This window comes from Diorhabda sublineata, chromosome 8 (assembly GCF_026230105.1).
Source record: "Diorhabda sublineata isolate icDioSubl1.1 chromosome 8, icDioSubl1.1, whole genome shotgun sequence".
NCBI lineage: Eukaryota > Metazoa > Arthropoda > Insecta > Coleoptera > Chrysomelidae > Diorhabda > Diorhabda sublineata.
In genome coordinates, this window is record NC_079481.1 from 30525906 (window position 1) to 30538712 (window position 12807).

At 30.3% G+C, this 12807-nt stretch overlaps 1 protein-coding gene across 2 annotated transcripts; it reads left to right on the top strand.

The window, feature by feature from the left end:
• The first annotated feature begins 434 nt into the window (after positions 1-434).
• On the top strand, positions 435-11911 carry LOC130448494 (facilitated trehalose transporter Tret1-like). Of its 2 annotated transcripts, none has more exons than XM_056785914.1 (3): positions 435-716; positions 3352-3516; positions 7157-11911. In XM_056785914.1, exons 2-3 carry the CDS (start codon positions 3360-3362, stop codon positions 8497-8499), a joined length of 1500 nt encoding a protein of 499 aa, XP_056641892.1. In that variant the 5' UTR covers positions 435-716; positions 3352-3359; the 3' UTR covers positions 8500-11911. The 2 variants fall into 2 exon arrangements, with proteins under 2 accessions (XP_056641892.1, XP_056641893.1); XM_056785915.1 differs by having other exon boundaries at positions 664-716; positions 3347-3516.
• The last annotated feature ends 896 nt before the right edge of the window (positions 11912-12807 follow it).

Consider the following 12807-nt stretch of genomic DNA (forward strand, 5'->3'; position numbering starts at 1 on the left):
AAACTACAGTTTAAAAAGTTTGTAAATGATATTAGTATGAAGCGTAGAGGTAAGGAGTACCATCTCATATGGGAGCTTAGATTAAAAACTGTCCGCTTGTAGACGGTAAATTACAATTCAAAATTTGACCAGAATGACGTCCCTGTCAGACGAGATATCATATGATCGTTCAGTTCAGTCTTCCGTCCGTCTTATTTGAATATGCAATTTTAAATGACTGGACTCATCCCTTTATTTAAAATTTACACGCCTCCTTAACGTAAAGTATTTGATAGACACTTTCTGTAGCACACATTTAAATCTAATAATGATTTTAGTAATCTATTACATATTTAATGTTAGTTATTATACAATGAAGACAATTGGTTTATTGTTTACAAATGTTAACCTATAATCCATCATCAGAATGATATCAATTAAAAAAGAAAAAAGGCAACACTGTAAGAAATAAGAACGTCTCCAGGTGGCTAATTTTCTGGAGCACAATTTAAACATGTGACGTTTTCGGTTTATCGTAAACTTTGTATGGAGTTATTCCACTTGATATTTTTTTTTAAATTTAATACACATCGGCTTTATACTTATCAATAACTGATATTCGTCAATTATAAATATGTTAATTGAAATCGAATCGTTTATAATCTGAAGAGGTGGCAATTGAAAACAGTATCGGATTTTTTTTATTGTTTCTCATCGCATGGTGCTGAAATTGTGAAGTAAGTTGAACCCTTTCAATATATTTGGAAAAATGTCGTCGAGCATGTTTTTACGTCATTCGAAAATTATTTTTAAATATATATAAAAAAAAAAATATTTAAAAAACGATACGTACAGTTGAATTAATTTTCGAAAAGTATATTTTTACGTATTTCTAACGATTTTATTAGTAAACAATTTTATGTATTATACAGGTTGTCTCAATGATTCTCAATATTTTTCGACTAAATTAAAAACTCTTAATTAAATTTTTCTTAAACCCTCGGGTGGATTCTATTTTTTTTATCAAATAATCAAATTAAAAAGTTAAAACTGAAATTGCTAAAATAAACCGAAACGTTTTAGACGAAATTAACTTTTTCGCCGCCCCTGGTACGTTTATTTTTAATTTTTTTGTAAACCCTACATACTTTCTTCGATTTTTATCGTTTGTTACGAAAAATCGATGACGTTTTAGTGTCAAAATACTGAAAATGTAAAAAGAATTGAAAAATTTCGAAAAAAAAATCGTATTTTTCAATATCCACTGTATAATGTGTAATAAACAAGGTTAAACTGATTCTTCCTATCATTTTGTTAAATATTTGACCCCGGAATTGATCCATGTTTTGAATGCAAATAACAGACGTTAAGTTTAATAACCAAATATAAAAACAGGGGTGATCAGATAAATAATCGTTTTATATAAAGAAAAAAACTGAATTATTTTAACAAGTTTTTTTTTAATTTCATAGAAAAATGTTGTTTAAATTATGAAAACTGTTTTTCAATGGCAAATTTACTCAAAAACGAATGGAAAATGATTTAATTCGATTTTTAATTTACAAAAAAGTAGATACTCGAAAATTTATAATTTTGTTATCGCGATATTCATTTCTGATTAATTAAAAGGTTTTTAAATGATTACGAGATTGTTAATAAAAAAAAACTAATATTATTTTAGAAGATATATCTCAAGTGGTAAATCAAAATAATTCAATTGTACGCGTGATATATTAACAAATAAATGAAATTCACATTTATTATCTCATGAGATAACAGATTAACCTATTCTTTACAATAATACTAATATCACTATTTCCATTATGATTAATAACTAATTTTATATTATTTCTAAATATCCTATGTCGAATTGATATGAAAAAACTTTTTGAACCACCATGTATATGGTAAATAACAAACGGTAAATCTGGCAACATTCATAAAAGCTTCGATTATTCTTAGTAGGCTGACAGAGCGAGACAGTGGATTTTGATGATAATACGCATGCGCACGAATGTATTTACATTATATACTCGATTTAATATAAAACGCCATTAGGAAATTATTAAAGATTCTCATTTAATGAGACTTTTAAATTATTAATAACGAAATCAAATTTATACGACAGATTTATTTTTAATTATTCTTTAAATATATTGTCAAGTCTCAATGTTCTAATTTATAAAATATACTTAGCACCGGGCAAGTGGCAACACTGCGACGCCATTGTGTTATATACGTTTTTTTGTTGATATCTGTGTAAAATGTCGTCATTTAAACGCTGTTTTTTATATGTCTACAAATACGATGCAAAAAAGGTAGACTGTGAATATATTTCAGAATTCAGATTAAATTTTAAGAGGATTTTTATCATTTTGAAGCTTTAAAGTTGGTGTAAAGGAGTAAATAATTTTTATTTACAAGGTTAGGAGTATTCTACACTGAAAAAAAGTTACACATTGATATAATATATATTATATAAGATTGTAATAATTTATGATACATGTTTTTCACGTATTTTTTCACGCAGAATACGATGGAGTTGTTAGTTTTACGATAAAATCTACATTATAAGCGCTGGGAGTGATATACATAACGTATTTGAGAATTGGATAGGTCAAAATTGACATTATTCACAACGTACACTTTCACAGGGCTCAAAAAACGTTTTTTAAAAAAAAAAATCGAAAGTAATCAAAGTTTTAAAAAAAATGTACAAAAAAAGATACCAAAACCAGCCATTTTTAGTCCAACAAGATACCGTTAGTTTTGCATAACTTAATTTTGATAATATTTCGTTTCACCCTCGTAAATTGTTTTCCGAAGTCTTTCTCGTAATATATATGTCTGGAAGAATGGAATTTTCCACTTATAGATCAATTTTTGTGACGTCCAATGGTCTCGAAATAACAAGTAAAAAAAAATCAATATCAACGCGGTGTCGAAATTGATGCAAAAGATCGTCAGTTTTTCTGAATTTTAATCATGTCGAACCGGTGACACGTTAGTAAAAATACTTCAATAATATAGTGAAAAACGACGTGGAATTTTTTATTAGTACTAAAAATGTAACGGTTAGTAATTAACTTTATTAAACAACTATATACATGTATTATTGAATCAGCTCCATCTATCGGAATATACTTTGACAGCTCATTTATTTACAAACATTTTGTAAACAAATTAAAAAATAGTCATTCGTAATTAATAGTCAACTATGAACGACAGTTCAAATAACATATCACATAATTTGTTGTACTTGAAAAATTTACCAACAACGAATAATAATCGAAAGATATAATTTGAGGTTATGTTACATTATGTGTCATACAACGAATTTAAATATAGATTTTTGTTTTATTTTTGGGTTAGGGAAGAAAATGGAAAACAAACAAGAATTAGGCTACAAAAAAGTACCGATATTTGAGGAAGGAGTGATCGAAACATCGACTTTACCAAGTATAGAAAAAGCATTCGTGACAATAACAACAACTGGAGATACGAATCGTACTTTTCTTTATATAGCGGCTTGTACAGGTACTAATATTTTTTATAAATAAAATTAATACGAAACAATTTTTAAAACTTCGAATATTTATTTTTTTACATAGTTTATTTTAAAGTAATATTATTACAAGGGAAATGTGAAATATACTCCGGCGCCATCTACACAATCTAGTACAAACTAGATTTACTTTGACGTTGCAGAAAACTGTAAAAATAATGTTCAATTCAATATGTAAGTGAACTATTCAAGTATAGATGGAACTACTAACACTTGTTTACTTATATAGTTACGGATAATGTTGTATTCGTTTTTGATTGTATGTAGAATGAAGGAATTTTGGTATAAAATATTTGAATAATTGTAACAGTTTAAATTTAAATTGAATTATATGTTAAACTAAATAAATTTGATTTGAATAATTTAGGAATATGAGTCTAATTAAGTTACGAGGTTATTACTAAATTTTAGATAATAAAGGTCGATAAAAATATAGGAACCTACTAGTTAGATGACACACAATACTTCTACGTATTGCGTTAACATTATGAAATATGTAAACTTGGCTTAAAAAGTGAACTGTGACAGACGCAATAGGGGAGACTGGGGCTTTAATAAATCTAACGATTTAAAAGTAAGATTAAAATGAAATGAAATCGATATATTTCAAGCCGCACGATACATAATGGAAGATTTAACGGCGAAGTTAAATGTAAAATACGAGGGTACCTCGAAATGATCCATCAATTTCGATGTTTTGGTTTTTTGTCAATATGAGTCTAATTAAGTTACGAGGTTATTACTAAATTTTAGATAATAAAGGTCGATAAAAATATAGGAACCTACTAGTTAGATGACACACAATACTTCTACGTATTGCGTTAACATTATGAAATATGTAAACTTTGTTTAAAAAGTGAGATGTGTTAGACGCCATTTAATTAATCAGCAATAGGGGAGACTGGGGCTTTAATAAATCGGTGAAGTTAAATGTAAAATACGAGGGTACGTCGAAATGATCCATCAATTTCGACGTTTTGGTTTTTTGTCAATATGAGTCTAATTAAGTTACGAGGTTATTACTAAATTTTAGATAATAAAGGTCGATAAAAATATAGGAACCTACTAGTTAGATGACACACAATACTTCTACGTATTGCGTTAACATTATGAAATATGTAAACTTGGCTTAAAAAGTGAGATGTGTTAGACGCCATTTAATTAATCAGCAATAGGGGAGACTGGGGCTTTAATAAATCGGTGAAGTTAAATGTAAAATACGAGGGTACCTCGAAATGATCTATCAATTTCGACGTTTTGGTTTTTTGTAAAATTGAGTCTAATTAAGTTACGAGGTTATTACTAAATTTTAGATAATAAAGGTCGATAAAAATATAGGAACCTACTAGTTAGATGACACACAATACTTCTACGTATTGCGTTAACATTATGAAATATGTAAACTTGGCTTAAAAAGTGAGATGTGTTAGACGCCATTTAACTAATCAGCAATAGGGGAGACTGGGGTTTTAATAAATCGGTGAAGTTAAATGTAAAATACGAGGGTACGTCGAAATGATCCATCAATTTCGACGTTTTGGTTTTTTGTCAATATGAGTCTAATTAAGTTACGAGGTTATTACTAAATTTTAGATAATAAAGGTCGATAAAAATATAGGAACCTACTAGTTAGATGACACACAATACTTCTACGTATTGCGTTAACATTATGAAATATGTAAACTTGGCTTAAAAAGTGAGATGTGTTAGACGCCATTTAATTAATCAGCAATAGGGGAGACTGGGGCTTTAATAAATCGGTGAAGTTAAATGTAAAATACGAGGGTACGTCGAAATGATCCATCAATTTCGACGTTTTGGTTTTTTGTCAATATGAGTCTAATTAAGTTACGAGGTTATTACTAAATTTTAGATAATAAAGGTCAATAAAAATATAGGAACCTACTAGTTAGATGACACACAATACTTCTACGTATTGCGTTAACATTATGAAATATGTAAACTTTGTTTAAAAAGTGAGATGTGTTAGACGCCATTTAATTAATCAGCAATAGGGGAGACTGGGGCTTTAATAAATCGGTGAAGTTAAATGTAAAATACGAGGGTACCTCGAAATGATCCATCAATTTCGACGTTTTGGTTTTTTGTCAATATGAGTCTAATTAAGTTACGAGGTTATTACTAAATTTTAGATAATAAAGGTCGATAAAAATATAGGAACCTACTAGTTAGATGACACACAATACTTCTACGTATTGCGTTAACATTATGAAATATGTAAACTTTGTTTAAAAAGTGAGATGTGTTAGACGCCATTTAATTAATCAGCAATAGGGGAGACTGGGGCTTTAATAAATCGGTGAAGTTAAATGTAAAATACGAGGGTACCTCGAAATGATCCATCAATTTCGACGTTTTGGTTTTTTGTCAATATGAGTCTAATTAAGTTACGAGGTTATTACTAAATTTTAGATAATAAAGGTCGATAAAAATATAGGAACCTACTAGTTAGATGACACACAATACTTCTACGTATTGCGTTAACATTATGAAATATGTAAACTTGGCTTAAAAAGTGAGATGTGTTAGACGCCATTTAATTAATCAGCAATAGGGGAGACTGGGGCTTTAATAAATCGGTGAAGTTAAATGTAAAATACGAGGGTACCTCGAAATGATCTATCAATTTCGACGTTTTGGTTTTTTGTAAAATTGAGTCTAATTAAGTTACGAGGTTATTACTAAATTTTAGATAATAAAGGTCGATAAAAATATAGGAACCTACTAGTTAGATGACACACAATACTTCTACGTATTGCGTTAACATTATGAAATATGTAAACTTGGCTTAAAAAGTGAACTGTGACAGACGCAATAGGGGAGACTGGGGCTTTAATAAATCTAACGATTTAAAAGTAAGATTAAAATGAAATGAAATCGATATATTTCAAGCCGCACGATACATAATGGAAGATTTAACGGCGAAGTTAAATGTAAAATACGAGGGTACCTCGAAATGATCCATCAATTTCGATGTTTTGGTTTTTTGTCAATATGAGTCTAATTAAGTTACGAGGTTATTACTAAATTTTAGATAATAAAGGTCGATAAAAATATAGGAACCTACTAGTTAGATGACACACAATACTTCTACGTATTGCGTTAACATTATGAAATATGTAAACTTTGTTTAAAAAGTGAGATGTGTTAGACGCCATTTAATTAATCAGCAATAGGGGAGACTGGGGCTTTAATAAATCGGTGAAGTTAAATGTAAAATACGAGGGTACGTCGAAATGATCCATCAATTTCGACGTTTTGGTTTTTTGTCAATATGAGTCTAATTAAGTTACGAGGTTATTACTAAATTTTAGATAATAAAGGTCGATAAAAATATAGGAACCTACTAGTTAGATGACACACAATACTTCTACGTATTGCGTTAACATTATGAAATATGTAAACTTGGCTTAAAAAGTGAGATGTGTTAGACGCCATTTAATTAATCAGCAATAGGGGAGACTGGGGCTTTAATAAATCGGTGAAGTTAAATGTAAAATACGAGGGTACGTCGAAATGATCCGTCGATTTCGATGTTTTGGTTGTTTTTGAAAGGTTACGTACATAATATTTTTTTTTTTTTCGTTTCAGTTAATATCGTATCTTTCATTTGCGGTACCAGCTTGGGATGGACGTCGCCGGAAATACCGTTATTGAAAAATTTAACCACAAGTCCGTTGGAGGAAATCATAAGTCCTTCGCAGGAAGGTTGGGTGGGATCTTTCCTCCCCTTAGCAGCGGCCATCGGTCCCATAGGCGGGGGAGTATTGGCAGATAAAATCGGAAGGAAAAAATCCTTGTTGATCGCCAATATACCATTTTTCGTGGCGTTTCTCGTAAATTTCTTCGCGAATTCGATCTACCATTTCTTTTTATCGAGATTTCTATGCGGTCTGGGCATAGGGATTATATTTACCGCCCTACCGATGTATATGGGGGAAATAGCCGACGACGAAGTCAGAGGCGCCCTGGGATCGTTCATGCAACTATTCATCGTGATAGGATTATGCTTTTCTTATATACTAGGGCCTTACGTGCCGATGAAAACGTTCAATTTGATTCTACTGACACCCCCGGTGGCATTTTCGATTTTGTTCGGCGGTTTTGTACCGGACAGTCCGTACTATTTGATCCAAAGCGGTCGTATCGACGAAGCTTTGAAGGCTCTAATCAAATTTAGAGGTTGCAGTAGAGCTTCGGCGCAAAAAGAATTGGAAATTATGCGGACCCAAATCGAGGAAGATTCGAAAAGTAAAGGGAATTTCGCGGAAACTTTCAAGATTGTATTGGGTTCGAGAGGTTTGAAAATGGCGTTGTTTATATCGCTGAATTTGGTTACTTGGCAACAATTGTCCGGTATCAACATCGTTTTGTTTTATACCCAGAGCATTTTCACCGACGCCGGAGCGTCTTTGGCTCCGGAAATTTGTACTATAATCACGGGGGTGGTTCAAATAGTAGCCAGCGGCGCTACGCCTTTACTAGTCGAACGTTGGGGCAAGAGATTCCTCTTAATGCTATCCGCCATCGGTATGGGTCTATCTCAAGGCGTATTATCATATTTTTTCTATATGAAAGAGGATCAATCGAAAGATGTATCCGATATTGGTTGGGTACCGATCGTGAGTCTGGTGGTTTTCATTATCACTTATTGTCTAGGTTTCGGACCGCTAGCTTGGGCTGTTTTGGGCGAACTATTTCCCGGTAACGTTAAATCGGTAGCGTCTTCGGCTACCGCCTCGTTTTGTTGGATCCTCGGGTTTTTTATCACGAATTATTTCGGCGCCTTAACGTCTCTAGTAGGAAAATCGGGTTCGTTCGGTTTATTTACAATTTGTTGCTTCATTTCGGCAGGTTTCGTTTATAAATTTTTACCGGAAACGACTGGGAAAAGTTTGATCGAAATCCAGGCAATTTTAAGCGGCGAAAATTGAAATATATCCTCGGTTAAATAAAATGTTATTTATAAAAAAAAAATTTAGTACGCCTCTGGAATTTCTATCTACAGTTAGCTACGTCGTATAATCAAGGTCGACTAATAGATCGGAAATGACGTATACTACCGCTTCGATGTGAATCGGCCGACTAACTGTCAGCGACTGCTGCAGAATTATGTTGGTAACTACATTAAATACGGATGTGTTACTGCTCTCTGGCGGTCAGGATAGGTACTATACGTTATAGGGAATGTATTATATTCTTTATTGAATTAAAAGTGAGGGAGAGAGAAAGTTTTACCATAGGCGTGCTATATGAAAATTATTTTGTGGGGGATTTGATTGAATTTTCTTCGAAAATCACAAAGTTTTATGATAAATTACAAGAGAAAAATAAGTTTTAGAATTAATTTATCTATGGTATTAAATTAAAATGTTTTTAAATCAAATAATCAAATATATAAATTCATGAAATATCCAGAAAAGCCCAAATGTTTCGAAAAAATTATTAAAATCTTTAGAATGGCCCAGAAAATCACTTAAACTACGAGAAAATGCTCCATAAATTTCGAAAAAATTGCCGAAATATTCCAAAAACACCGTAAAAGCTTCCAAATTTTCAAAAAAAAAATCGGAACTGTCCCAAAAAACCCGTGAATTTCACCAAATTTTCAAAAAAATTTTGAAATATTTCAAAAGCATCCTAAAAGTCACCAAACTTTCGGAAAAATTGCTGAAATATTAAAAAAAAAATACTAAATGACACCAAATTTCAAAAAAAAATACTGTTTAATTCCAAAAACACCGTGAAAGTCACCAAATCTTGAAATAGATGCAGAAATATTCCAAAAAAATCGTAAAGGCCATTAAATTTTAAAGAAAATGTTGAAATATTTTTGAAAAATTGGAAAAAATCGACATATTTACAAAAAAATTGCTGATATATTTCAAAAGCATCCTAAAAGTCACCAAATTCCCCAAAAAAAATGCCCAAATTTTCGAAAAAATTACCGAAATATTCCAAAAACACCGTAAAAGCTTCCAAATTTTCAAAAAAAAATCTCAACTATCCCAAAAAAAAACCCGTAAATTTTACCAAATTTTCAAAAAAATGTTGATATATCTCAAAAGCATCCTAAAAGTCACCAAATTCCTCAATAAACGATGAATTATTTCAAAAACACCGTAAAATTCACCAAATTTCCAAAAAAATGCCCAATTATTCCTAAGAAACTAAAAAAGAGTCGTCAAATTTTCCAAAAAATTGGTGAAATATTCCAATAAAACCGTGGAAATCACCAAATTTTGAAATAGATACTCAAATATTGCAAAAAAAATCGTAAAAGCCACCAAATTTCCAAAAATTGTCTAATTATTCGACAAATTTTCGAAAAAATTTGTGAAATATTCCAAAAACACCGTAAAAACTTTTAAATTATTTAAAAAATTCCCAACTATTCTCAAAAAGGCCGTAAACTCCACCAAATTTTCAAAAAAATGTTGAAATATTTTTGAAAAATTGAAAAAAAATCGACATATTTACAAAAAAATTGCTGATATATTTCAAAAGCATCCTAAAAGTCACCAAATTCCTCAATAAACGATGAATTATTTCAAAAACACCGTAAAATTCACCAAATTTCCAAAAAAATGCCCAATTATTGCTAAGAAACTAAAAAAGAGTCGTCAAATTTTCCAAAAAATTGGTGAAATATTCCAATAACACCGTGGAAATCATCAAATTTTGAAATAGATACTCAAATATTGCAAAAAAATCGTAAAAGCCACCAAATTTCCAAAAATTGTCTAATTATTCGACAAATTTTCGAAAAAATTTGTGAAATATTCCAAAAACACCGTAAAAACTTTTAAATTATTTAAAAAATTCCCAACTATTCTCAAAAAGGCCGTAAACTCCACCAAATTTTCAAAAAAATGTTGAAATATTTCAAAAGCATCCTAAAAGTCACCAAATTCCTCAATAAACGATGAATTATTTCAAAAACACCGTAAAATTCACCAAATTTCCAAAAAAATGCCCAATTATTCCTAAGAAACTAAAAAAGAGTCGTCAAATTTTCCAAAAAATTGGTGAAATATTCCAATAAAACCGTGGAAATCACCAAATTTTGAAATAGATACTCAAATATTGCAAAAAAAATCGTAAAAGCCACCAAATTTCCAAAAATTGTCTAATTATTCGACAAATTTTCGAAAAAATTTGTGAAATATTCCAAAAACACCGTAAAAACTTTTAAATTATTTAAAAAATTCCCAACTATTCTCAAAAAGGCCGTAAACTCCACCAAATTTTCAAAAAAATGTTGAAATATTTCAAAAGCATCCTAAAAGTCACCAAATTCCCCAAAAAACGGTGAATTATTACAAAAACACCGTAAAATTCACCAAATTCCAAAAAAATGCCCAATTATTCCTAAGAAACTAAAAAAAGTCGACAAATTTTAAAAAAGCTCACTGAAATATTCAAAAAACATACTAAATGTCATCAAATTTTCAAAAAAATGCTGTATAATTCCAAAAATAGCGTAAAAACCACCAAATTTCCAAAAAAATGCCCAATTATTCCTAAGAAAATAAAAAAAGTCGAAAAATTTCCGAAAAAATTGCTGAAACATTCCAAGTCATCAAATTTTCAAAAAAATTCAGTCACTAAATTCTCAAATCAACCGAGAGATAAAAAATAAATTTTTGTGAAACTTTTTTTTCCGAAATTAACCCACCCCCTCCCCAAGATTTCAACTTGGTATAGATATAAATTGCCCCCAATCAACTTATTCGCCGATACGCCTCTGTTTTATATCGGTTCGTACGCGGGACACCCTGTATAGATGGTAGGTAGCTGTCTTTCCTTCACTTTATTTTCAATGTTATATCCATAGAGTTAATGTTAAAGATAGATATTTGTGACGTATGTGACGTCACATCAAACGTCAAATTTTATACACGGACTTGGATATGTCATATGTCAAATAAATATGACGTTTTTTGTACATTTTTGTTGTAAATATAAAGTTCAGTGTGTAACGGTTAGATTTGTATATAGACATTGAAATTATCAACAAAACTTAATTATTATATTCAAATTTGTACTTCATAGTTTACTTTTCACAAAACCCCATATACATATATGATTGAATAGGGTAAAAATGACGCACAATTTTTTTTCAAACGAATCAACTCGTGTTTTTATTTTCATTATCAAAAATAAAGACTGAAATATACACGTGAACGCAGTGTCTAGACCAATCAATATTATTGCGAAACCTCTATACTATTTATTTTATCTATGCTAAATAATTTTTTCGTATTTGAAGTACAAAATCAAAGAACTGATTAAATTAACGTAAGAAATATGTATTATTATGAATAAATGAAGTTGTATAATGAATTATATCGTTTTATTTTCATCTCTAATTTATTTTTTTCTTATTGGGGGTTAATGACCTAATTGTCGAGGCAACCACTCACCTAACACATATCTTTGTCTCTCTCTATCGTTATGTTCGTATATGTACAAGAAATAACCGAATAATTTTTACACCAAACTAATGGTTATCATTTAAAACAGAAAATAATTTTTTTTTAAACTTTAACCGGAGTTAATTATTACCCTGCTTAATTATTATAATTCAAATATTCCAATCAAAAGGGATTTAAATTGTTTCACGTATACCACCGCCATCTTCGCATCCAAGCGCGAACCCATTTGATTCTACTATATAGTAGAAATCTGTAAAAATATTTATTTCAACTTTTAGTTGAACGTTTCAAATAGAGATGACGCAGGTGTTAGCATTCTAGTTTAAGCTAGACAGGAGTTTATAAAAAATTGAGTCACTATTAACAAATAAATATCGTGAATTGTAAATATTTTCGAGGTTAGGAATGTAAAATCGTTTATAAATTGTATATTTGAGACATTTTTGATTCTAACAAGCCAGTGGCGTGGTGACTTGTGTTTATATTCAATATTTAGTGAATAAATTTACTCGATTGTGTTATTTTAATTTTTCATGTATGAAATAATCAAATTTTTGATAACAGTAATCCGTTGAGTCGTAGTAGCAGGTAATTGAAAATCAAATTCCCCAATGGGAGTTATCACAAGTTCAAGTTTTAATCAGAAATTTCGATAAGGAAACTGTGTTGCTTTGACTAAATGAAAAATTGTGTTACAAAATGGGGGAATTTACGACTTGCCAGCGATGGGGGCGACAGGGGAAACTGTTCTGGTGAAAGATCATCGACTAGAGCTAAATGGAAGGTGTGCAAATTGTTTTGGTT

What these genes read in the sequence shown, in the direction of transcription:
- LOC130448494 (XM_056785914.1), top strand. Translation starts at nt 3,360, where the DNA reads ATGGAAAACAAACAAGAATTAGGCTACAAAAAAGTACCGATATTTGAG. An exon ending in TTATATAGCGGCTTGTACAG is followed by an intron (nt 3,517 to 7,156) that starts GTACTAATATTT and finishes TTTTCGTTTCAG; the next exon opens with TTAATATCGTATCTTTCATT.